This window comes from Lonchura striata, chromosome 8, assembly GCF_046129695.1.
Source record: "Lonchura striata isolate bLonStr1 chromosome 8, bLonStr1.mat, whole genome shotgun sequence".
NCBI lineage: Eukaryota > Metazoa > Chordata > Aves > Passeriformes > Estrildidae > Lonchura > Lonchura striata.
In genome coordinates this window covers 23,036,082-23,063,107 of record NC_134610.1, presented here as the reverse complement: position 1 = coordinate 23,063,107, position 27,026 = coordinate 23,036,082, and the positions used below count along the sequence as shown (strand labels likewise).

At 40.2% G+C, this 27,026-nt stretch overlaps 1 protein-coding gene across 31 annotated transcripts in view; it reads left to right on the top strand.

Moving 5' to 3' along the window:
• TTN (titin) overlaps positions 1 to 27,026 on the top strand; it is a 239,112-nt gene that overhangs the window by 183,630 nt on the left and 28,456 nt on the right. For all 31 annotated transcript variants that reach the window (XM_077785076.1, XM_077785079.1, XM_077785098.1 and 28 more), the window contains 19 exons: positions 38 to 340; positions 1,406 to 1,681; positions 1,797 to 2,096; positions 2,187 to 2,489; positions 2,726 to 3,025; positions 3,154 to 3,441; positions 3,534 to 3,830; positions 3,919 to 4,221; positions 4,315 to 4,620; positions 5,398 to 5,685; positions 5,786 to 6,076; positions 6,173 to 6,460; positions 6,625 to 7,215; positions 7,308 to 7,412; positions 7,911 to 8,108; positions 8,195 to 8,491; positions 8,612 to 9,199; positions 9,293 to 9,595; positions 9,711 to 26,816. In XM_077785076.1, coding sequence (XP_077641202.1) covers positions 38 to 340; positions 1,406 to 1,681; positions 1,797 to 2,096; positions 2,187 to 2,489; positions 2,726 to 3,025; positions 3,154 to 3,441; positions 3,534 to 3,830; positions 3,919 to 4,221; positions 4,315 to 4,620; positions 5,398 to 5,685; positions 5,786 to 6,076; positions 6,173 to 6,460; positions 6,625 to 7,215; positions 7,308 to 7,412; positions 7,911 to 8,108; positions 8,195 to 8,491; positions 8,612 to 9,199; positions 9,293 to 9,595; positions 9,711 to 26,816 — 22,731 coding nt within the window. The remainder of the gene's footprint in view (positions 1 to 37; positions 341 to 1,405; positions 1,682 to 1,796; positions 2,097 to 2,186; positions 2,490 to 2,725; positions 3,026 to 3,153; positions 3,442 to 3,533; positions 3,831 to 3,918; positions 4,222 to 4,314; positions 4,621 to 5,397; positions 5,686 to 5,785; positions 6,077 to 6,172; positions 6,461 to 6,624; positions 7,216 to 7,307; positions 7,413 to 7,910; positions 8,109 to 8,194; positions 8,492 to 8,611; positions 9,200 to 9,292; positions 9,596 to 9,710; positions 26,817 to 27,026) is intronic.

Sequence of the window (27,026 nt, the reverse complement as noted above, 5' to 3'; positions counted from 1 at the left end):
ATTCAGTGTTTAATATGTTCCTTTTTTCCTCTGAAAGGTGAACCTGATCCACCAAGAAAACTTGAAGTTACTGAAATTACAAAGAATAGTGCTACTTTAGGCTGGCTGCCACCACTGCGTGATGGAGGCTCTAAAATTGATGGATACATTGTTAGCTACAAAGAACATGATCAACCAGCAGATCGCTGGACAGAATATTCAGTCGTTAAAGATCTGTCCATTGTTGTAGCTGGTCTGAAAGAAGGAAAGAAGTACAACTTTAGAGTGGCAGCTAGAAATGCTGTAGGAGTAAGTTTGCCAATAGAAGCTACAGGAGAATATGAAATTAAAGAACAACTCAGTAAGTAACAATTTAAATACTACCTAATACACTGCTTCAATAATTAAATGAGCAAGATATACAGGTTTTTGAGTCACAGAAAGACATTTGCTTTATGGAGTTATCTGGAGGATTTTATTTAACTGTACTGAATATTTTGACAGGTCAGAAAAAAATGAGAGTTGACCACTAATTCAGAATTATTAAATAATTTTTCAGGTACAGTTTCAGTTGGAACCAGAAGATAAGATAATTAGGGAGAAATAATAAATACCTTCAGTGAAGTTTAAATGAAAGAGAAGAAGTGTCAGACTGGTAATTTGAGAGATAAATTGGAAAGCTGTTTTAATATTGGACCTGTTTTAATATAAGAGAAAATAAGTAGTTTATATTGTAAGGTTGGTTGAAAATCTAAAACAAAAATCATGGGGGACAGATTGGCCTAATTAAGGTGGCAGGGTTCCTGAGACACAGGAAGACTTAGGGTAAGGGCAAGATGAGTAGAAACTTCTTAATTTGTGATATGGGAGAAAGAGAGAGAGGTAGAGGAACAGGAGAATGAAAACTAGCCAGTGGAAGGAAGTACACCAAACATGCTACCAGGTTTCTTTTGGGAAAAAATTGATTTTGTGCAAAAGATAAAGTAGGAGAAAAATAATTCAAGGATACAGAAAGACTGACTGTGCAAGCAGGTTTATCTCAGTAAGAACTTCAGTTTCCTTCTCCATGTTTCTTGTAGAAGGTCAGCAGTAAGCAAGCAACAAGTTTCAGATAAAAAGAGAAATGTATTTTGTGCATTAATAGTGCACAAATCTCTACATAAATGTGTATGAAGGCAATCCAAATTCATAAATATTCTCTTATAAACTGTACAATAATACAAAAGTAAGACTGGAATGGATATTGCCACCTGCTGAAACTGAAGTTGTCTATAAGTAGAACCTAAATTAAAGAATTTCTAGTCCTTCATACAGTTGATTCCACTTAAAAGAAAAGCAGAGAAGTTTCACATGAAAAAATAAGAAGTAAATTAATATGTCAAAGAAGTTGAATTTATTTGCCTCTGTGTGATTTTTTTTTTTACAGTCCCACCTAAGATTCTGATGCCTGATCATGTTCACATTAAAGCTGGAAAGAAACTGAGAATTGAAGCTCATGTATATGGGAAGCCTCAGCCAGTCTGTAAATGGCTGAAGGGAGATCAAGATGTAGTTACATCCAGTCGCCTGGCTGTACATAAAGCAGAAAAGTCTTCTGTTCTTATCATTAAGGATGTGACTAGAAAAGATACTGATTTTTACACTCTTACTGCAGAAAACAGTTCTGGTACTGATAGTCAGAAAATTAAAGTGACAGTCATGGGTATGTTCCATTTGGTTGTTTTTCAGTCCAGCTTTATACAAAGCTAGTTTTACTATATTCCAGTGGTTGCCATTTTATTTCATCCCATTTTTGCTTTATATACTTTTTCATACAGATAAACCAGGTCCACCAGAGCCTCCATTTGATATTTCTGAAATAGATGCTGATGCTTGCACTCTTTCATGGCACATACCTCTTGAAGATGGTGGCAGCAACATTACAAACTATGTAGTTGAGAAATGTGATGTAGGCCGAGGAGACTGGGTAACAGCTTTATCTTCTGTCACAAAGACAAGCTGCAGAATTGGAAAACTGATTCCTGGAGAAGAGTATATGTTCCGTGTTCGTGCTGAAAATCGTTTTGGGATTTCTGAGCCACTTGCCTCTGGCAAGATGATTGCAAGATTCCCATTTGGTATGCCAGTTTTTGATAGCAGCATTTGTCTATTTAAACTTTCTAATAAGAAAACATACAATTGATGTCTATCTTCATATTACTTTCTAGATGTTCCCAGTGAACCAAAGAATGCACGTATTACCAAGGTCAATAAGGACTGCATTTTTGTTGCTTGGGATAAACCAGATAGCGATGGAGGCAGCCCAATCACTGGTTATCTCATTGAGCGCAAAGAAAGGAACAGTTTACTGTGGGTGAAAGCTAATGACACAGCTGTGCGCTCCACAGAATACCCTTGTGTGGGCCTCATTGAAGGTCTTGAGTATACTTTCAGAATTTATGCATTGAACAGAGCTGGAGCAAGTAAACCTAGTAAACCAACCGAGTTTGTCACAGCAAGAGCACCAGTTGGTAAGCCACCCATACCAATACTTTGCCACAGAATGTTTTTATGATAATTTTCAATATATCTGCAACTTATTATGATCTTTAGTTTGCCCTTCTGTTTGTACTTTCATGTTTATTATGACATCACTCTAATTGCACTGTCTTGGTATGCAGTAAATAGGATGCAGTAATATTAAAGCCATTTTTTAATGTTAGCTCTTTTTTGAAAAATATACTATAGTATTTTTTATTTGCTGTAGATCCCCCTGGAAAACCTGAAGTTATTGATGTCACTAAGAGTACTGCATCACTGGTATGGACAAGACCAAAGCATGATGGTGGTAGCAAACTTATTGGCTATTTTGTGGAAGCTTGCAAATTACCCGATGATAAGTGGATTCGGTGCAATACAACTCCATATCAAATACCCCTGGAAGAGTACACTGTGACTGGTTTGGAAGAAAATGCTCAGTACCAATTTAGAGCAATTGCCAAGACAGCAGTTAACATTAGCCGACCTTCAGAACCTTCTGATCCAGTGACCATTCATCCAGAAAATGGTAAGGAATACAAAAGGATTTGATAGCTCTGGAAGGAGTCTGTGCATATCAGGAACTAACACTCGTGTGAAGAATGAGACATTTATCTCCTACTAGATCGATTAACTCTTGGACTCTTTCCCTTTTAGTTCCTCCCAGAATAGAGTTGGATCTGTCTATGCAATCACAGCTTACAGTAAAAGCTGGAACTAATGTGCGTCTGGAGGCAAATGTGTATGGCAAGCCAATGCCAGCAATCACCTGGAAGAAAGAAGGAGAAGTTTTAAAGCCATCTGAAGGTCTTAAGATCACCACAAAGAGAAATCTTGCTACTGTTGAGTTGTTCAGTGTTAACAGGAAGCAAACAGGAGACTACACTATTACTGCTGAAAATGCAAGTGGATCAAAATCAGCAACCATTAGGCTTAAAGTACTTGGTAAGCTAAAGACTATCTATTAATAAATACATTTATAATTAAATTATATAGCAAGAGATAGAACTATAACAATGTGATGTTAATTGTTCTAGATAAGCCTGGCCCACCAGCTTCTGTCAAAATCAAACACATGTATGCAGATCGTGCAATGCTTTCTTGGGAGCCTCCTTTGGAAGATGGAGGTTCAGAAATTACTAACTACATTGTAGACAAGCGTGAAACAAGCAGACCTAACTGGGCCCAGGTCAGTGCCAATGTACCCATTACAAGCTGCACAGTGGAGAGACTAATAGAAGGACATGAGTATCAGTTCCGCATTTGTGCTGAAAACAAATACGGTGTTGGAGACCCCATCTTAACTGAACCTGCAGTTGCTAAGAACCCATATGGTAAGTGTTTCCTGAATAGTTTCATTAGTTACTGGGTTTTTGTCTATAAATAAGAATGTAAATGTAACTTTCACATAAATCTCCACAGATGTGCCCGGACCTTGTGATCCACCGGTAATTAGCAATGTAACAAAAGACTTTATGACTGTAAGCTGGAAGCCACCAGCTAGTGATGGTGGATCCCCAATAACTGGTTATATACTTGAGAAGCGTGAAACAAAGGCTCTTAACTGGACAAAAGTAAACAGGAAGCCTGTCATTGAAAGAACTGTTAAAGCTACTGGACTCCAAGAAGGAACAGAGTATGAGTTCCGGGTGATAGCATTGAATAAGGCTGGACCTGGCAAGCCTAGTGCACCATCTAAAGCAGTGTATGCTCGTGACCCTCAATGTAAGCTACAAGTCTCAGATATTTTCCATTATTATTTCCAAATATTATCATGCAGCATTTGGTATGCAAACTTTATGTTGTTTTAATTCCCAGATCCTCCTGGCCCACCTGCTTTCCCGAAAGTGGTTGATACTACTCGTAATTCGATAAGCCTGTCATGGAGCAAACCAGCATATGATGGAGGAAGCCCTATCATTGGTTATCTAGTGGAATCAAAACGAGCTGACACAGACAACTGGGTCAGATGCAATCTACCCAAGAATTTACAGGCTACACAATTTGTGGTAACAGGGCTGATGGAAGATACAGAGTACCAGTTCCGTGTTTATGCTGTCAACAAGATTGGATACAGTGATCCAAGTGATGTTCCGGATAAACACACTGCCAAAGATATTTTAAGTATGTTCACTGAAAGCACATTGCCTTGTTGACTTTTGCTTCAATTTATGGGATGAGTTTCAAACACACATTTTGTCACAGGTCACAGGCACAGATTAATTTGGAACATGTGGGCTTAAAAAATGTGGGCTAACAGTGGCTAATTTGGAAGAAAACAGGGCAGTTAGGAACAGAATAGAATTTGGTGTCTGCTTTTTTCATTGTATGCTTTATAGCTTTCTGCCTCCTACTGGATCTTCAAGACTATTTTTCTAATCATAATATTAGAATTTTCAGGTCTCTCATATTTATTAAAATTTTCAGTCACCTTCATATCTTTTAAATAATTTGAAACCAAGATTACTATTCTAAGCAGCTCTACGATACTCCTTGATTTTATGATACTTACTCCTTAAGATACATGCTAGCTTTTGTATGCATTTTGCTGTACCTACAAAAGCATTGCTTCACAAAACTATCTTAGTTCAAAAAAAGCATTAGAGTCCAGGGTGCTCTGAAACTCCTTTGAATTCTAGAGAAACTAAGAGCCTTTCTAACATAAATGGTGTAAAGGCAGGAAAAAAAAAAAAAAAGGAGGTGAAATCACTGCAAAAAATAGGTATATTTTCAAATTATCTTCAAACAGGAGTCAGGACACTTACTAACATCATCACAGGCATGAGAAATTGGGTAGTCTAGCAAAATTCCAGTAAAAAGGGAGTTTTTGTCACAGTAACTTTTGTGATCATCTTAAAGATGGTGTTTTAATTATATGTGTTTTTTTTCTTAAACACACAGTTCCACCTGAAGGAGAACTTGATGCAGAACTAAGGAAAGTCCTTGTGTTGCGTGCTGGAGTCACAATGAGACTCTATGTGCCAGTAAGAGGACGTCCACCTCCTAAGATTTCATGGTCTAAAGTGGGTGCCAACCTAAGAGATAGACAAGGATTAGATATCAAATCAACTGATTTTGATACCTTCCTGCGTTGTGAAAATGTAAATAAATATGATGCTGGAAAATATGTCCTCAGTCTGGAGAACAGCTGCGGCAAAAAGTCATACACCATTGTTGTAAAAGTACTTGGTAAGTCTCAGGTCTTTTCCCATTACTATGTATTTGTTAACATTTTAACTGTTTTTCAAAAGTCTATTACTAAATCAAATATGGTGTTGTGTTTATGCAGATACTCCAGGCCCACCCATTAACCTGGTTGTAAAGGAAGCATCTAAAGATTCTGCCTACATTACATGGGAACCTCCTCTAGTAGATGGGGGCAGTCCAATCACAAATTATGTTGTTGAAAAACGTGATGCAGAAAGAAAATCATGGTCCACAGTAACAACAGAATGTCCAAAGACAAGCTACAGGATAACTAATTTAGAAGAAGGAAAATCTTACTTTTTCAGAGTTTTTGCTGAAAATGAATATGGTATTGGTGATCCTTGTGAAACTCGTGATGCTGTCAAAGCTTCTGGTAGGAACAATTAATCCTTTTCACCCATTTTTTTTGGTTCAAATTATCTTTATTTTTAGCTTGAATGAAAACTTACTATGCTTTTCTTCCTTCTAGAAACACCTGGGCCAGTTGTGGATCTAAAAGCTTCAGCTGTAACAAAATCCTCATGCAATTTGGTATGGAAGAAGCCTATCAGTGATGGTGGAAGTCGTATTTCTGCATATATTGTTGAGGTCCTGATTGGTGAAGATAAATGGCAAGAAGTCATGCGGGGAAAGAACCTCCATTTTTCAATGAGAGACTTAAAGGAAGGACAAGAATACACTTTCAGAGTCAGAGCCCAGAATGATGCTGGATATGGAACTCCATCAGAGATCACAATTGTTGCAAAAGATGATGTTGGTGAGAAGCAAGATCATTAATTCAATGCTTTACTTACCCAAATTATACTTTATGCATACTATCATTACCATGTATACATAGAAATAAGACACCTTTAAAACAGCATTTTAATTTTACCACAGTTTATATATGGTGGAATAACTTGATTCCTTCATTTTTTACAGCGGCACCTGAACTTGACTTAAGAGATCTACCTGATTTGTGCTATACTGCTAAAGAGGGTAGCAATTTCCGTCTTAAAATCCCTATGAAAGGCAAGCCTGTCCCAACAGTAACTTGGAAGAAGGATGAAGACCAGGCAATTACTGAGAGTGGAAGAGTTGCATTTGAATCTACAGCAGTTAACACCACCCTTGTAGTACATGACTGCCAGAAAGCTGATGCAGGAAAATACACAATAACTCTGAGGAATGTTGCTGGCACCAAGGAAGGCACTATTTTTGTGAAAGTTGTTGGCAAACCTGGCATACCAACAGGTCCAGTGAAATTTGAAGAAGTCACAGCTGACGCAATAACCTTAAAATGGGGCCCTCCAAAAGACGATGGTGGTTCAGAAATCACTAACTATGTTCTAGAGAAGAGAGATAATGTAAACAATAAGTGGGTGACTTGTGCCTCTGCTGTCCAGAAAACCACATTTAGAGTTACAAGACTTCATGAGGGAAATGAATATACATTCAGGATCAGGGCTGAAAATAAATATGGAGTAGGGGAAGGTCTTAAATCAGAGCCTGTCATTGCAAAGCATCCATTTGGTAAGTATCCACTATAAATTTTGAAATCTAAAAAATTATTTTAGAGGTAATAATAATTTTTAACACTGCTGTATTTTAAAAATATTGTTTAGATGTCCCAGATGCTCCTCCACCTCCCAGTATTGTTGCTGTTCGGCATGAGTCTGTAGCTTTAACTTGGACTGATCCCAGAAGAACTGGAGGTTCACCAATCACAGGTACATCTCCCAAAACCTCCCTAGTATTTCAGTTCCTAATATTTCTTTCTCTCTGTCAAAAGGTAAGATAAAAGTAGCAGGTGTTTATGCACTAAATTGAGTGATTGATTGACGGACTGATTAATTACCTGATTTCACTGGTTTACTTCCTATTTTAAAAAATAAATAATTGAAATGTTGGGAAAATACTGAGAAACAATATCTTTGCTCAGAGCCAAAATATGTAAAGAAATAAACTCAAATTCACAAGTATGTGACAATACTTGGGTCTAAAAAATTATCAATTTGCATTTACAAACACCTCTTCATTGCAATTACATACATCCATCATATATATGTCCGCATCCATTTCTTAACCTGATTTTCAGTCCTCCGCTTGCACAATGCATATGCATTGCCGTACAGGCAGTATGATGTTTCACAGTGCTGTGAGAAGTCAGAATTTCTAGAAACCCCCCACCCCCGCCCTGTATTTTTATGTCATCATTTGTCTTCTAGGTTATCATATTGAGGTCAAAGAAAGAAATAGTCTTCTGTGGAAGAGAGCAAATACAACGCCAATAAGAATGAAAGATTTCAGAGTGACAGGGTTAACTGAAGGTCTGGAATATGAATTCAGAGTAATGGCAATCAATATGGCTGGAGTAGGTAAACCAAGTCTTCCATCTGAACCAGTTGTGGCACTTGATCCTATTGGTAAGTCATCAGGAGAATAAAAAGGAAAATTCTGAAATTTTAAATAACTTTTGTTTGACTGCTCTTTATTATTTTTTTTCTTCTAGATCCTCCTGGGAAACCTGAAGTTATCAATGTAACCAGGAACTCAGTAACACTTATTTGGACAGAACCAAAATATGATGGCGGACATAAATTAACTGGCTATATTGTTGAAAAGCGTGATTTACCCAAGAAGACTTGGATGAAAGCTAATCACGTGAATGTTCCAGACTGTGCATTTACTGTAACTGACCTTACTGAAGGCTGCAAATATGAATTCAGAATTAGAGCAAAGAACACTGCTGGAGCTATCAGTCCTCCATCTGAATCCACAGGAACCATAATATGCAAGGATGAGTATGGTATGTAGATAACATTGAAAAGACAGAATTTTACTTGAATAATTAGCAATAAACCTCTTTTTTTTCCTCTCCCTGTGTTCTTGTTGTAACAATCAGTATTTTTTTACTTTGTTTTGACAGAGGCACCAAGCATTGTTCTGGATCCTACTTTGAAGGAAGGTTTAACAGTAAAAGCAGGGGAAACCATCACACTGTCTGCTATTAGTATCCGTGGCAAACCACCTCCAACTTCAGCATGGTCCAAAGCTGGAAAAGATTTTAGACCCTCAGAGCTTGTGCACATTGAAACCAAACCAACTTCTTCTACTCTAAGTGTCAAATATGCAGCCAGAAAAGATTCTGGAGAATACACCATCACTGCAACCAATCCTTTTGGCACTAAGCAGGAGACTGTACATGTGAAAGTTTTAGATATTCCAGGACCTCCAGGACCTATTGAGATCAGCAATGTTTCAGCAGAAAAAGCAACTCTTACATGGACACCTCCTGCAGAAGATGGTGGATCACCAGTAAAATCATATGTTCTTGAAAAGAGAGAAACTAGTCGACTACTCTGGACATTGGTTGCTGAAAACATTGAGAGCTGTAGGCATGTTGTTAGCAAACTCATTCAAGGAAATGAGTATGTTTTCCGTGTCTCAGCAGTAAATCAGTATGGCAAGGGTGAACCAGTACAATCAGAACCAGTTAAAATGGTGGATAGATTTGGTAAGTAGAACAAGCTAAGGAATTCCAGTGTGGTTTTATTAATTTCTAAAGACTTGATTTTTTGTTTAACTATACCTTTTTCTTCCTGAACAGGTCCTCCAGGCCCACCTGGAAAACCAGAAGTAACAAATGTGACTAAAAATACTGTCACAGTTACCTGGAAAAGGCCAGTCGATGATGGTGGAAGTGAAATCACAGGTTACCATGTGGAGCGAAGAGAAAAGAAAGGTTTAAGATGGGTGAGAGCAACAAAGAAACCAGTTTCAGATCTTAGATGCAAAGTAACCGGTCTTCTGGAAGGAAATGAATATGAATTCCGTGTCAGTGCAGAAAACAGAGCTGGAGTCGGACCGCCAAGTGATACTTCAAACTCAGTCCTTTGCAAAGATGTTGCATGTCAGTATCATGCTTTTTCTTTTTGGGGTGGGTGGGATGGGTAGGGAGCACATTCAGAGAGTATAAGAATGACTTCTGCTGCAATGTAATGTTTTATCTTTTATTTGCTTTTCAGACCCACCAGGTCCACCTGCAAATCCAAGAGTGACTGACACCACAAAGACAAGTGCATCTTTAGCCTGGGGCAAGCCTCACTATGATGGTGGTCTTGAAATCACTGGCTATATAGTAGAGCATCAAAAAGAAGGAGAAGATGAATGGGTGAAAGACACAATAGGGACTGCTTTAAGGATCACTCAGTTTGTTGTAGCTCCTCTGCAGACTGGGGCCAAGTATAATTTCAGAATCTCTGCCATGAATGCTGCAGGGGTTGGTGAACCAGCAATAATTCCGAGTGTGGAAATCGTTGACCGAGAAGAGATTCCTGACTTTGAACTGGATGCTGAGCTAAGAAGAACACTTGTTGTTAGAGCTGGATGCACTATTCGGATTTTTGTACCAATTAAAGGACGTCCAACTCCAGAAGTTACATGGACAAAAGATGATCTTTCACTCAAAGGGCGTGCCAGTATTGAAAATACCGACTCTTTTACACTCTTGATTGTCACAGAGTGCACCAGATATGATGCAGGAAAATATGTAATGACTCTTGAAAACGCTGCTGGCAAGAAGACTGGCTTTGTAAATGTAAAAGTCTTGGATACACCAGGTCCACCAATAAACCTTAAGCCTAGAGAAATAACCAAAGACAGCATCACCCTCCAATGGGATATGCCTCTGGTAGATGGAGGTTCACGTATAACAAACTATATTGTTGAGAAACGTGAATCAACTCGGAAGGCATATTCAACAGTCACAACCAACTGCCAGAAGTGTTCCTTCAAGGTTCCTAATTTGTCTGAGGGGTGTGAATACTATTTCAGAGTACTGGCTGAAAATGAGTATGGTATTGGTGAACCAGCTGAAACTACAGAACCAGTAAAAGCTTCTGAGGCCCCATCCCCACCTGAGAGCCTTAATATTATGGATGTAACACGGAATTCAGTTAGCCTAGCTTGGCCAAAACCAGAACATGATGGTGGCAGCAAGATCACTGGGTATGTAATTGAAGCACAGAGAAAAGGAACCAATCAGTGGGCACACATCACCACTGTAAAAACACTGGACTGTGTAGTAAAGAATCTAACTGAAAATGAAGAGTATACTTTCCAGGTTATGGCAGTTAACAGTGCTGGAAGAAGTGCCCCAAGGGAAAGCAGACCAGTTATTATCAAGGAGCAAACAATGCTACCAGAGTTTGACCTCCGTGCTATTTACCAGAAAACAGTCATTGCCAAAGCTGGTGACAATATTAAGATTGAAATCCCTGTACTTGGTCGTCCAAGGCCTACTGTGACTTGGAAGAAAGAAGACCAAATACTTAAGCAAACACAAAGGGTAAATTATGAGAATACAGCAACTGCAACCATATTGACCATCAATGAATGTATTCGAAGTGATAGTGGTCAATATCCACTGTCAGCTAAAAATATTGTTGGAGAAGTTAGTGAAGTAATCACAGTTCAGGTTCATGACATACCTGGACCACCTACTGGACCAATCAAATTTGAAGAAATTTCGTGTGATTTCCTAACATTCTCATGGGAGCCTCCTTTGAATGATGGTGGTGTACCAATAAGTAACTATGTTGTAGAAATGCGTCAGACTGACAGTACCACGTGGACTGAACTGGCAACTACAGTGATACGCACTACATTTAAAGCCATTCGTCTTACTACTGGAGTTGAGTATCAGTTCCGTGTTAAAGCTCAAAACAGATATGGAGTTGGTCCAGCCATTACTTCAGAGTCTGTAGTTGCCAACTACCCATTTAAGGTACCTGGGCCTCCTGGCACTCCTCAGGTGATTGCAGTCACCAAAGAAACCATGACCATTAGCTGGAATGAGCCAGTTACTGATGGTGGAAGTCCAATACTGGGATATCACATTGAAAGAAAAGAGCGAAACAGCATTGTTTGGCAGACTGTAAGTAAAATGTTGGTGTCAGGAAATATCTTTAAATCATCTGGACTTACCGATGGCATTGCATATGAATTCCGTGTTATAGCAGAAAACTTGGCTGGGAAGAGTAAGCCAAGCAAACCATCTGAGCCTGTGTTTGCCCTGGACCCAATAGATCCACCTGGTAAGCCAATACCTCTGAACATTACAAGACATGCAGTTACACTGAAGTGGACTAAACCAGAATATAATGGAGGTTTTAAGATAACTGGCTACACTGTTGAAAAAAGAGATCTTCCTAATGGCCGCTGGCTGAAGGCTAATTTCAGCAATATACTAGAGACTGAATTCACTGTAAGTGGTTTGACAGAAGATGCTGCCTATGAATTCCGTGTCATTGCTAGGAATGCTGGTGGAGCGGTTAGTCAGCCCTCAGAGCCATCAGATGCAATCACTTGTAGAGATGACATTGAAGCACCAAGGATAAAGGTGGATGCTAAATACAAGGACACCATAGTGCTGAAAGCAGGTGAAGTTTTCAGACTTGAGGCTGATGTTTCAGGTCGCCCTCCACCAACTATGACATGGACAAAGGGAGAAAAAGAACTTGAGGACACAGCAAAATTAGAAATAAAAATAGCAGATTTCTCTACCATTCTCATCAACAAAGATTCCTCAAGAAGAGATGGCGGTGCTTACACACTTACTGCAACAAACCCTGGTGGCTTTGCCAAGCATATCTTCAATGTTAAAGTTCTTGATAGACCTGGTCCCCCAGAAGGGCCTTTGGCTGTGTCTGAAGTCACTTCAGAAAAATGTGTGTTGTCATGGCTACCCCCACTGGATGATGGAGGAGCAAAGATTGACCATTATGTGGTTGAAAAACGTGAAACAAGTAGATTGGCATGGACATCTGTAGGCACAGAAGTTCCAGTGACTAAACTGAAGGTTACTAAACTGTTGAAGGGAAATGAGTACGTGTTCCGAGTTATGGCTGTTAACAAATATGGAGTTGGTGAGCCTCTGGAATCAGAGCCCATTCTTGCAGTAAATCCATATGTTCCACCTGATCCACCTAAAACACCTGAAGTTACAGCAATTACAAAGGATTCTATGGTTGTCTGTTGGGGCCATCCAGATTCTGATGGTGGGAGCCCCATAACTAACTATATTGTAGAACGTCGAGACAGGACTGGTCTACGGTGGGTGAAATGTAACAAAAGGGTTGTTACTGACTTACGTTTTAAAGTGTCTGGACTGACAGAAGGCCATGAATATGAATACAGAGTCATGGCAGAAAATGCTGCTGGTGTCAGTGAGCCAAGCCCAGCCAGTCCATTCTATAAAGCCTGTGATACTGTATTTAAGCCTGGTCCCCCAGGTAATCCTCGTGTTTTGGATAGCAGCAAGTCCTCTATTACAATAGCATGGAACAAACCAATATATGATGGTGGTTCAGAGATCACAGGTTACATGGTTGAGATTGCACTACCTGAAGAAGATGAGTGGAAGATTGTAACTCCACCAGTGGGTCTAAAGGCCACTTCTTTTACCATCACTGACTTGAAAGAAAACCAAGAGTATAAAATACGGATATATGCTATGAACTCTGAAGGTCTTGGGGAACCTGCTCTTGTTCCTGGCACTCCAAAAGCTGAAGAAAGAATGCTACCTCCAGAGATTGAACTTGATGCAGAGCTACGTAAAGTTGTAACTATTAGAGCTTGCTGTACTCTGAGACTCTTTGTCCCAATTAAAGGAAGACCAGCACCTGAAGTAAAATGGACAAGAGAACATGGGGAATCTTTGGATAGAGCGAGCATTGAATCAACAAGCTCTTATACTTTACTTATTGTTGAAAATGTAAATAGATTTGATAGTGGCAAATACATACTGACAATTGAAAACAGCTCAGGTAGCAAGACAGCATTTGTGAATGTCAGAGTTCTTGATACTCCAGGGGCACCTCAAGATTTGAAAATAAAGGAAGTTACAAAATCTTCAGTTACACTCACATGGGAGCCTCCTCTCATAGATGGTGGCTCTAAAATTAAAAATTACATTGTTGAAAAACGTGAATCAACAAGAAAAGCTTATTCAACTGTTAATGCCAATTGCCACAAGACCAGCTGGAAAGTTGATTCACTGCAAGAAGGCTGCAACTACTACTTCAGAGTCCTAGCTGAAAATGAGTATGGAATAGGCCTTCCAGTTGAAACTTCAGAATCCATAAAAGTATCAGAAAGACCACTTCCACCAGGGAAAATAACTTTGTTGGATGTGACAAGAAATAGTGTAACCTTGTCTTGGGAAAAACCTGAACACGATGGTGGTAGCAGAATTCTAGGCTATATTGTAGAAATGCAGAGCAAAGGCAGTGAAAAGTGGTCAACCTGTGCTACCGTAAAAGTCACTGAAGCCACCATCACAGGACTGATCCAAGGTGAAGAATACACCTTCCGTGTTTCAGCTCAGAATGAGAAAGGTATCAGTGATCCTCGCCAGCTGGGTATACCAGTTGTTGCAAAAGATCTTGTGATCCCACCAGCTTTCAAACTACTGTTCACCACTTTCAGTGTTCTAGCAGGAGAGGACTTAAAGGTTGATGTTCCTTTTGTTGGTCGACCCAAACCGGCAGTGTCTTGGCATAAAGACAATGTGGCATTGAAGCAGACTACAAGAGTAAATGCAGAAAGCTCGGAAAACAATGCAGTGTTAACAATAAAAGAAGCATGCAGAGAAGATGTGGGAACATATTTAGTTAAACTTACAAACTCTGCTGGTGAAGCAACTGAGACACTAAATATTGTTGTTCTTGACAAACCAGGACCTCCAACTGGACCAGTAAAAGTAGATGAAGTAACAGCAGATAGTATTACCATTTCCTGGGAACCACCCAAGTACGATGGTGGTAGCTCTATCAATAATTACATTGTAGAAAGAAGAGACACTTCCACCACAACTTGGCACATTGTGTCAGCTACTGTTGCAAGAACAACTATAAAAGCATGTCGTTTAAAGACTGGCTGTGAATATCAGTTCAGAATTGCAGCTGAGAACAGATATGGGAAGAGTACATATCTCACCTCAGAGTCAATAATTGCCCAATACCCATTTAAAGTTCCTGGTCCACCTGGAACTCCTTTTGTAACAAATGTCACAAAAGACAGCATGGTGGTACAATGGCATGAACCAGTCAATGATGGCGGTAGCAGGATCATTGGTTATCACTTGGAGCGCAAAGAAAGAAACAGCATTCTGTGGGCTAAACTGAATAAAACACCTCTTCCAGATACCAAATTCAAGACAACTGGCCTTGAGGAAGGTCTTGAATATGAATTCAGAGTCTATGCAGAAAACATAGTAGGAATTGGAAAGGCAAGTAGAGCATCTGAATGCTATACTGCACGTGACCCATGTGACCCTCCAGGTCGTCCAGAACCTGTAATTGTCACAAGAAGCTCAGTAACACTCCAGTGGAAGAAACCTATATATGATGGTGGAAGTAAAATCACAGGCTATGTTGTTGAAAAGAAGGAATTACCTGATGGCCGTTGGATGAAAGCAAGCTTTACAAATGTCATTGATACTCAGTTTGAAGTAACTGGTCTAGTTGAGAACCAGAGATACGAGTTTCGTGTTATAGCCCGAAATGCTGCAGGTGTTTTCAGTGAACCATCTGAGAGCTCAGGGGCAATTACAGCAAGAGATGAAGTAGAACCACCTCAAATAAGTATGGATCCAAAATTCAGAGACACTATTGTAGTGCATGCTGGTGAGTCATTCAAGCTTGATGCTGATGTTCATGGCAAACCAATACCTTCCATTCAGTGGTTAAAAGGTGATCGTGAGCTGACAAACACCGCTCATATGGAAATAAAAACTACTGATTTTGCAACAAGCCTCAGTGTGAAGGAAGCCACGAGAGTTGACAGTGGGCAGTATGTACTACTGGCAAAAAATGTTGCAGGTGAAAAGAAGGTTCCTGTTAATGTCAAAGTTCTTGATAGACCTGGACCTCCAGAAGGACCTGTTGAGATTACAGGTGTTACAGCTGAAAAATGCATGCTATCATGGAAACCTCCACTACAAGATGGTGGTAGTGATATTTCACACTACGTTGTAGAGAAAAGAGAAACCAGTCGGTTGGTGTGGACTGTTGTTGACTCAAATGTGCAAACCCTGAACTGCAAAGTTACAAAACTTCTAGAAGGAAATGAGTATGTTTTCCGCATCATGGCAGTAAATAAATATGGTGTTGGGGAACCTCTTGAGTCTGACCCAGTAGTCGCAAAGAACCCATTTGTTGTGCCACTTCCTCCCAAGGCTCCGGAGGTCACAGCAGTTACCAAGGATTCTATGATAGTTGTATGGGAAAGACCAGCCTCAGATGGAGGCAGTGAAATCCTAGGCTATGTCCTTGAAAAACGAGATAAGGAAGGCATTCGTTGGACAAGGTGTAACAAACGTCTGATAAGTGAACTGCGATACAGAGTGACTGGACTTATAGAAAATCATGATTATGAGTACAGAGTTTCAGCTGAAAATGCTGCTGGTCTTAGTGAACCAAGTCCACCTTCTGCTTACTACAAAGCATGTGATCCTATTTACAAGCCAGGGCCACCCAATAATCCTAAAGTTACGGATGTTACAAGATCTTCAGTTTTTCTTTCATGGGGCAAACCTATATATGATGGTGGCTCTGAAATTCAGGGATACATTGTGGAAAGATGCGATGTAAGTGATGGTGAATGGTCAATTTGTACCCCTCCAACTGGAATTAAGAATACTCACATGGAAGTAGAAAAATTAGTGGAAAAACATGAATACAAATTCCGCATATGTGCAGTTAATAAAGCAGGAGTCGGAGAGCATGCAGATGTTCCTGGTTCTGTTATTGTAGAAGAGAAGATGGAGGCTCCAGACCTTGACCTTGACATGGAATTGAGGAAGATTGTAAATGTGAGAGCAGGAGGTTCTTTAAGATTGTTTGTTCCCATCAGAGGTCGTCCAACACCTGAAGTAAAATGGGGTAAAGTGGATGGTGACATCAGAGAAGCAGCTATTATTGATACTACTAGTAGCTTTACCTCCCTTGTTCTAGATAATGTTAACAGATTTGATAGCGGAAAATATACTCTGACCTTAGAAAACAGCAGTGGAACAAAGTCTGCATTTGTCAGTGTAAGAGTACTGGATACCCCAAGTGCACCTGTTAATTTGAAAATCAGAGAGATCACTAAAGATTCTGTTTCACTTTCATGGGAACCTCCTCTCCTGGATGGTGGAGCAAAAATAAAGAATTTCATTATTGAAAAGCGTGAGGCAACAAGAAAGGCATATGCAGCTGTTGTAACAAACTGCCACAAGACTTCATGGAAAGTAGATCAACTTCAGGAGGGCTGCTACTACTTCTTCAGAGTCTCTGCTGAGAATGAATATGGAATTGGCCTCCCTGCAGAAACCAGTGACCCAATTAAAGTTGCTGAAGTTCCACAGCCTCCTGGGAAAATAACAGTGGATGATGTCACAAGAAACAGTGTCTCATTAAGTTGGGCAAAACCAGAACATGATGGTGGTAGTAAAATCATACAATATATTGTTGAAATGCAAGCAAAGGGTAGTGAGAAGTGGTCAGAGTGTGCTCGTGTTAAAACACTTGAAGCAGTTGTTACTAATCTAACTCAAGGAGAAGAATATCTTTTTAGAGTGATGGCTGTAAATGAAAAGGGTAAGAGTGATCCTAGAGCACTTGCAGTTCCAATAGTTGCCAAAGACCTGGTGATTGAACCTGATGTAAGACCTGCTTTCCACAGTTACAGTGTTCAGGTGGGACAGGACCTAAAAGTAGAAATACCAATTGCAGGTCGACCTAAACCAACTGTTACCTGGGTTAAAGATGGCCAGCCATTGCGGCAGACAACAAGAGTCAATGTTAGTGATTCAACTGATCTCACTATATTGAATCTTAAGGAAACCAGCAAAGAAGACAGTGGCACTTATGAAATCACTGTGGCTAATGTTGTTGGGCAAAAGTCTGCCTCTGTTGAAATTATTACTCTAGACAAGCCTGACCCTCCAGTGGGACCTGTGAAGTTTGATGAAATAAGTGCTGAAAGTATTACCCTGTCATGGAATCCCCCAGTGTACACAGGCGGCTGCCAAATTACCAACTATATTGTGCACAAGAGAGATACAACAACCACTGTATGGGAAACAGTTTCGGCTACTGTTGCAAGAACTACCCTGAAGGTGACTAAACTGAAAACTGGTTCAGAATACCAGTTCAGAATATTTGCTGAGAACAGATATGGTCAGAGTTTTGCATTAGAATCTGCACCAGTCGTAGCACAGTATCCCTACAAGGAACCAGGACCTCCTGGCACACCATTTGTGACAACAGTTACAAAAGACTCTATGGTTGTACAATGGCATGAACCAGTAAATGATGGTGGCAGTAGAGTGCTGGGTTACCATCTTGAGAGAAAGGAGAAAAACAGCATTCTGTGGACTAAAGTAAACAAGACTATTATTCAGGACACAAGTTTTAAGACAAATAACCTTGAAGAAGGAATTGAATATGAGTTTCGAGTTTCTGCAGAAAATATTGTTGGTGTAGGCAGAACAAGTAAAGTTTCTGAGTGCTATGTAGCTCGTGATCCATGTGATCCTCCAGGTCGCCCAGAAGCTATAATAATAAAAAGAAGCTCTATTACTCTACAGTGGACCAAACCAGAATATGATGGTGGAAGTAAGGTTACTGGTTATATTGTAGAGAAACGTGACTTACCAGATGGTCGCTGGATGAAAGCAAGCTTCACAAATATCATTGAAACTCAGTTCACTGTAACAGGACTTACTGAAGACCAAAGATATGAATTTAGAGTAATTGCAAAGAATGCTGCAGGTGCGATAAGCAAACCTTCTGACAGTACAGGACCAATAACAGCAAGGGATGAAGTTGAACTTCCACGAATTTCAATGGATCCAAAATACAAAGACACTATTGTTGTAAATGCTGGTGAAACATTCAGACTTGAGGCTGATGTTCATGGAAAGCCACTACCAACCATTAAGTGGTACAAAGGAGATAAAGAGCTTGAGGATACTGCTAGATATGAAATAAAGAACACTGATTTCAGTGCATTAATAGTTGTAAAAGATGCTATTAGAGTTGATGGTGGACAGTACATTCTTGAAGCCTCTAATGTTGCAGGAACAAAGACAGTAACAGTAAATGTAAAAGTCTTGGACAGGCCAGGACCTCCAGAGGGCCCAGTCCAAGTTACAGGAGTTACAGCTGAAAAATGTGCACTGGCATGGGGACCTCCCCTTCATGATGGTGGCAGTGATATTTCTCATTACATTGTAGAGAAGAGAGAAACTAGCCGCCTGGCATGGACTGTGGTTGCTTCAGAAGTTTTACCTACAATGCTGAAAGTAACAAAACTCTTGGAAGGAAATGAATACGTCTTCCGTATCATGGCAGTTAACAAATACGGGGTTGGTGAGCCATTAGAATCTGTGCCAGTAATGATGAGAAATCCATTTGTGGTTCCTGGACCACCAAAAGCCTTGGAAATTACCAACATCACAAAGGATTCTATGACTGTCTGCTGGACCCGGCCAGACAGTGATGGAGGTAGTGAAATCATAGGTTACATTGTAGAAAAGAGAGACCGAGCAGGCATCAGATGGATAAAATGCAATAAACGCCGCATTACAGATTTGCGATTAAGAGTTACAGGTTTAACAGAGGATCATGAATATGAATTCAGAGTTTCTGCTGAAAATGCTGCTGGAGTTGGTGAACCAAGCCAAGTTTCTCCTTATTTCAAAGCTTGTGACCCAATGTTCAAGCCTGGCCCACCTACAAATGTCCATGTTGTGGATACCACCAAAAGTTCAGTTATACTGGGTTGGAGTAAACCTATTTATGATGGTGGTTGTGAAATCCAGGGATACCTTGTAGAAATCTGTAAAGCAGATGAAGACGAATGGTCGCTTGCTACTCCACAGACAGGCATACGTGCCACTCGATTTGAGATCAAAAAGCTTACTGAACACCAAGAATACAAACTACGAGTGTGTGCTCTCAACAAGATCGGTGTTGGAGAGGCTGCATCGGTTCCTGGTACTATTAAACCAGAAGACAAACTTGAAGCTCCAGAACTTGATATTGATTCAGAGCTAAGGAAAGGCATAGTGGTTAGAGCTGGTGGGTCCGCTAGGATTCACATACCATTCAGGGGACGACCAACCCCTGACATCACATGGTCCCGAGAAGAAGGTGAATTCTCAGAAAAAGTTCAGATTGATAAAGGCATAAACTACACACAACTTTCAATTGACAATTGTGATAGAAATGATGCTGGAAAGTATATTCTTAAGCTGGAGAACAGCAGCGGTTCTAAATCTGCATTTGTTACAGTGAAAGTCTTGGACACACCAGGACCCCCACAAAACTTAGTGGTAAAGGATATAAAGAAGGATTCTGCTGTATTATCTTGGGAGCCACCGATTATTGATGGTGGTGCAAAGGTAAAGAACTATGTAATAGACAAGCGTGAGTCAACCAGGAAGGCATTTGCAAATGTAAGTGCTAAGTGTGCCAAGACAAGTTTTAAAGTTGAAAATCTTACAGAAGGAGCCATTTATTACTTCAGAGTTATGGCTGAAAATGAATATGGAATTGGTGTTCCAGTTGAAACCAGGGATGCTATCAAAGCCTCGGAGCCACCTCTGCCTCCTGGGAAAGTAACACTCACTGATGTCACTCAGAGAAGTGCATCACTTACGTGGGAAAAACCTGAACATGATGGAGGTAGCAGAGTTTTGGGATATCTTGTTGAAATGTTGCCTAAAGGAACAGAAAAATGGAGTGTTGTTAGTGAGACCAAAACATGTAATGCAGAGGTGTCTGGTTTGAGTCCAGGACAGGAATATCAATTCCGTGTGGTTGCCTACAATGAAAAAGGCAAAAGCGATCCCAGAGCACTTGGAATTCCTGTGATAGCTAAAGACCTGACTATTGAGCCAAGTTTCAAACTAATGTTTAATACATACAGTGTACAAGCTGGAGAAGATCTGAAGGTAGAAGTACCATTTATAGGTAGACCCAAACCTACTATTACTTGGACAAAAGATGAGCAGCCACTGAAACAGACAACCAGATTAAATATTGAGAATACGACAACATCAACTATTTTACATATTAAAGAAAGCAACAGGGAAGACTTTGGTAAATATACAGTAACAGCAACAAATGCAGCAGGTACAGCAACAGAGCAGCTGAGCATAATTGTACTAGAAAAGCCTGGCCCACCACGAGGACCTGTCCGCTTTGACGAAATTAGTGCAGACTTTGTTGTTTTATCATGGGATCCGCCTGATTATACTGGTGGCTGCCAGATAAGCAACTATATAGTAGAAAAGCGTGACACAAGCACTACCACATGGAACATTGTGTCAGCAACTGTTGCAAGAACAACCATCAAAGCAACAAAGCTTAAAACAGGTTCTGAATACCAGTTCAGGATTTCTGCTGAAAATAGATATGGAAAGAGCTCTCCTTTGGCTTCTAAATCAATTGTTGTGCAATACCCTTACAAGGTGCCTGGACCACCTGGAACCCCATTTGTTACAGCAGCTTCCAAGGACCACATGATTGTACAATGGCATGAACCAGTTAATGACGGAGGAAGCAAAGTTCTTGGCTACCATCTTGAGCGTAAAGATAAGAACAGCATTCTTTGGACAAAACAGAACAAGTCACTTATTGTGGACACCAAATATAAAACAGATGGCCTTGAAGAAGGTCTCGAATATGAGTTCAGAGTTTCTGCTGAAAACATTGTTGGTATTGGCAAAGTCAGCAAAGTATCAGAACTGTACGTTGCCCGAGATCCTTGTGACCCACCTGGCCGCCCAGAGGCCATTGTTGTTACAAGAAGTAATATCACACTGAAGTGGAAAAAGCCAGAATATGATGGTGGAAGCAAAATAACTGGTTATATTGTAGAAAAGAAAGAACTGCCAGATGGTCGCTGGATGAAAGCCAGCTTTACAAATGTGTTGGAAACAGAATTTACAGTAAGTGGTCTTGTTGAAAACCAACGATATGAATTCAGAGTAATTGCAAGAAATGCAGCTGGTTGCTTGAGTGAACCGTCTGAAAGTACAGGGCCTGTTACTGCCAGAGATGAAATTGAAGCACCAGGAGCTTCTTTGGATCCTAAATACAGAGATGTCATTGTTGTTCATGCTGGAGAAACCTTTGTTCTTGAAGCTGATATCCATGGCAAACCTATTCCTGACATTACATGGTCAAAAGATGGTAAAGACCTTGAAGAAACAACTGCAAGAATGGAAATTAAATCTACCATTGAGAAAACAATTCTCACTGTCAAAGACTGTATAAGAGTAGATGGAGGTCACTATACTCTTAATCTCAAAAATGTTGGTGGCACCAAATCTATACCAATCACTGTAAAAGTGCTTGACAGACCAGGACCTCCAGAAGGACCTTTGAACATTACAGGTGTCACTGCAGAAAAATGCTACTTGTCATGGTCTCCACCTTCACATGATGGTGGTTCTAGTATCTCACATTATATAATTGAGAAGAGAGAGACAAGTAGGCTTTCATGGACACAAGTAGCAACAGATGTGCAGGCTCTTAATCACAAAGTAACCAAACTCCTTCCTGGCAATGAATATATTTTCCGTATAATGGCAGTGAATAAATATGGAGTTGGAGAGCCCTTGGAATCTGAACCAGTTGTGGCTCGTAATCCATACAAACCCCCTGGTCCACCTTCAACACCTGAAGTTTCAGCAATCACAAAAGATTCTATGGTGGTAACATGGGGTCGCCCAGAAGACAATGGAGGAGCTGAAATTGAAGGTTACATACTTGAAAAACGAGACAAGGATGGTATCCGGTGGACCAAATGCAATAAGAAAAGGCTGACAGACTTGCGATTCAGAGTAACAGGTCTAACTGATGGGCATTTCTATGAATTTAGAGTGTCTGCTGAAAATGCTGCAGGGGTGGGTGAACCCAGTGAGCCATCCATTTTCTATCGTGCTTGTGATGTATTATATCCACCAGGTCCACCTAGCAATCCAAAGGTTACAGATACTTCTAGGTCATCAGTTTCCCTTGCCTGGAGTAAGCCCATTTATGATGGTGGTGCTCCTGTTAAAGGGTATGTAGTTGAAGTAAAAGAAGCTGCTGCTGATGAATGGACTACCTGTACCCCACCAACAGGCCTTCAAGCAAAACAGTTCACTGTGACAAAACTGAAAGAGAACCATGAGTATAACTTCCGCATCTGTGCCATCAACTCAGAAGGAGTAGGAGAACCTGCGACTATACCTGGTGCAGTCTTAGCAGAGGACAAGATTGAACCTCCTGAAATTGAACTTGATGCGGATCTCAGAAAAGTAGTCACTGTACGTGCCAGTGGTACTTTACGCCTGTTTGTCACCATCAAAGGAAGACCAGAACCTGAAGTTAAATGGGAGAAAGCAGAAGGAACAATTAGTGAGCGAGCTCAGATTGAAGTCACTAGTTCCTACACAATGCTGGTCATTGACAATGTCAATAGATTTGATAGTGGTAGATACAATCTTACTCTAGAGAACAACAGTGGCAAAAAATCTGCTTTTGTTAATGTCAGAGTGCTTGATACACCTAGTGCACCTCTAAACCTGACAATCAGAGAAGTGAAAAAAGATTTTGTAACTTTAGCCTGGGAAGCACCAATTATTGATGGTGGAGCTAAAATTACCAACTACATAGTTGAAAAGCGAGAATCCACGAGAAAGGCATATGCCACAGTTACAAGCAACTGTACTAAGAATTCCTTCAAGGTTACTCAACTACAAGAAGGATGTAGTTATTACTTCCGTGTTCTAGCTGTAAATGAATATGGGGCTGGTTTGCCAGCAGAAATTGCTGATCCAGTTAAGGTGTCTGAACCACCTTCTCCACCTTCAAAAGTCATTCTTGTTGACGTGACTCGCAATTCTGCATCAATTAAATGGGAAAAACCAGAGAGTGATGGTGGTAGTAAAATTACTGGTTATATAGTAGAAATGCAGAGTAAAGGAAGTGTAAAATGGAGTGCATGTACACAGGTGAAAACATTGGAAGCAACAGTAACAGGCTTAAGTATGGGAGAAGAGTACAGTTTCAGGGTCATTGCTGTTAACGAAAAAGGAAAAAGTGATCCAAGAGAACTTGGTGTCCCGGTCATTGCAAAAGATATTGAAATCCAGCCGTCTGTTGAGCTTCTCTTTAACACATTCACAGTGAAAGCTGGAGATGATCTTAAGATTGACATTCCATTCAGAGGACGACCTCTTCCCACTGTTACCTGGAAGAAGGATGGGAATCCCTTAAAACAGACAACCAGGGTAAATGTTCAGACATCAAAGACTTTAACTTCACTGTCCATCAAGGAAGCTACAAATGAAGATCTGGGACAATATGAATTACATCTTTCAAATACTGCTGGAACAACAACAGCTTCTCTAACTGTAGTTGTCCTTGACAGACCAGGACCACCTACTGATGTTAAAATTGATGAAGTTAGTGCTGATAGTGTAACTCTGTCTTGGAAACCTCCAGCATATGATGGTGGATGTCACATTAGCAATTACATTGTGGAAAAGAGAGATACTACCACAACAACATGGGAGGTTGTATCTGCAGCAGTTGCAAGAACATCAATTAAAGTATCTCGACTCGTCACTGGATCTGAATATCAGTTCCGTGTTTGTGCAGAAAACCGCTATGGGAAAAGCTCTTATACTAATTCTCCTTCAGTTGTGGCAGAGTATCCATTTAAGCCGCCAGGTCCACCAGGAACGCCTCGTGTGGCACATGCAACTAAATCTTTCATGATTGTAACTTGGCAGGTACCAGTTAATGATGGAGGTAGTGTAGTACTAGGATACCATTTGGAGCATAAAGAAAGAAGCAGCATTCTTTGGACAAAAGTCAACAAGAGCCTCATAACTGATACACAAATGAAAGTTACAGGTCTTGATGAAGGACTGATGTATGAATATCGTGTGTATGCAGAAAACATTGCTGGAATAGGCAAATGCAGCAAAGCATGTGAGCCAGTTGCTGCAAGAGATCCATGTGATCCTCCTGGTCAACCAGAAGTTACTAATATTACAAGAACATCTGTCTCATTGAAGTGGACTAAACCAGAATACGATGGTGGAGCTAAAGTAACAGGTTATATTATTGAGCGCCGAGAACTACCAGATGGTCGTTGGCTAAAATGTAATTTTACTAATGTGCAAGAAACATACTTTGATGTAGGTGGACTTACAGAAGACCAGCGTTATGAATTCCATGTGATTGCAAAGAATGCTGCTGGTCTCTTCAGTCAGCCATCTGAATCAACTGGACCTGTGACCGTGAAAGATGATGTAGAAGCTCCAAGAATTATGATGGATGCCAAATTCAGGGATGTTGTAGTTGTGAAAGCTGGAGAAGTGTTTAAAGTCAATGCTGATGTTGCAGGACGGCCAATACCAGTGATTTCATGGACAAAGGATGGCAAGGAGCTTGAAGGGAAAGCTAGAGTTGAAATAGTCTCAACAGATTACACTACTGCAATAACCATTAAGGACTGTATCCGAGGTGATTCAGGACAGTATGTACTAACATTACAGAACGTTGCAGGAACAAAATCTTTGACAATTAATTGCAAAGTACTTGATAGACCTGGCCCACCTGCAGGTCCATTAGAAATAAATGGTCTTACTGCTGAAAAGTGCCATTTATCATGGGGACCCCCTCAAGAAAACGGTGGTGCAGATATTGATCATTATATTGTGGAAAAACGTGAGACCAGCAGAATTGCATGGACACTTTGTGAAGGAGAGCTTAAAACAACATCTTGTAAAGTGACAAAGTTACTGAAGGGTAATGAATATATTTTCAGAGTAATGGGAGTTAACAAATATGGCGTTGGTGAGCCTCTAGAAAGCATTGCTGTCAAAGCCCTAGACCCATTTACAGTTCCAAGCCCACCTACATCTTTAGAGATCACCAGTGTGAGCAAAGATTCAATAACTCTATGCTGGGCAAGACCTGAGTCTGATGGAGGCAGTGAGATCTCGGGCTATGTAATTGAAAGGCGTGAAAAAACCAGCCTAAGATGGATTCGTGTAAACAAAAAGCCAGTTTATGATTTAAGAGTGAAATCATCAGGTCTCCGTGAGGGATGTGAGTATGAATTCCGTGTTTATGCAGAAAATGCTGCTGGCCTCAGTCTCCCAAGTGAAACCACACCATTGATTAAGGCAGAAGATCCAATATTCTTGCCATCACCCCCATCTAAACCTAAGATTATGGATTCTACAAGGTCAAGTATCACAACTGGTTGGACAAAGCCACTGTTTGATGGAGGTGCTCCAGTAACAGGATACACAGTTGAATACAAGAAAACTGATGAAACTGACTGGACAACAGCTATTCAGAATTTAAGAGGCACAGAATATACCATAACTGGATTAACATCAGGATCTGAGTATGTTTTTAGAGTGAAATCCATTAACAAAATGGGTGTCAGTGAACCAAGTGATGTCTCAGAACCTCAGGTGGCAAAAGAGAGAGAGGAAGAACCTGCCTTTGAAATTGACAGTGAAATGCGGAAGACTTTAATTGTAAAAGCTGGTGGATCCTTCACAATGACTGTTCCTTTCAGAGGCAAACCAGTCCCAAATGTAACATGGAACAAACCAGACACTGATCTCCGTACACGTGCAAGCATTGACACTTCGAGTAATTGTACATCCCTTACTATTGAAAAGGCAACAAGAAATGATTCTGGAAAGTACACATTAACATTGCAAAACATTCTGAACACTACCACCTTGACTTTAATAGTCAAAGTTCTTGATACGCCTGGCCCACCATCTAATATTGCAACAAAAGACATAACCAAAGAATCTGCTGTGTTATCTTGGGATGTTCCTGAAAATGATGGTGGAGCACCTGTAAAGAACTATGTAATTGAAAAACGAGAAGCTAGCAAAAAGGCGTGGGTCACTGTGACAAACAACTGTCATCGCCTATCCTACAAAGTGACTGGTTTGCAAGAAGGTGCCATTTACTACTTCCGTGTCTCTGGAGAAAATGAATATGGTGTCGGAGTTCCTTCTGAGACCAAAGAGGGAACAAAAATAACAGGTATGTTTTGCTATGCAAAAAATGTGTTAATACTTAAAAAAATATGAGTTTTAAGTATTAACTTTAAAATAATGTCAAAAGCTTTAAATCTGCATACAGTAAAATAGGTCATTTTTGTAGGTATGTCTGTGGGTTTACAAATAAAAAAGAGCTAACTAATAGCTTGATTTTCAAATTTTTTTGCTTGGATTTTACTTAAAATATTTCTAA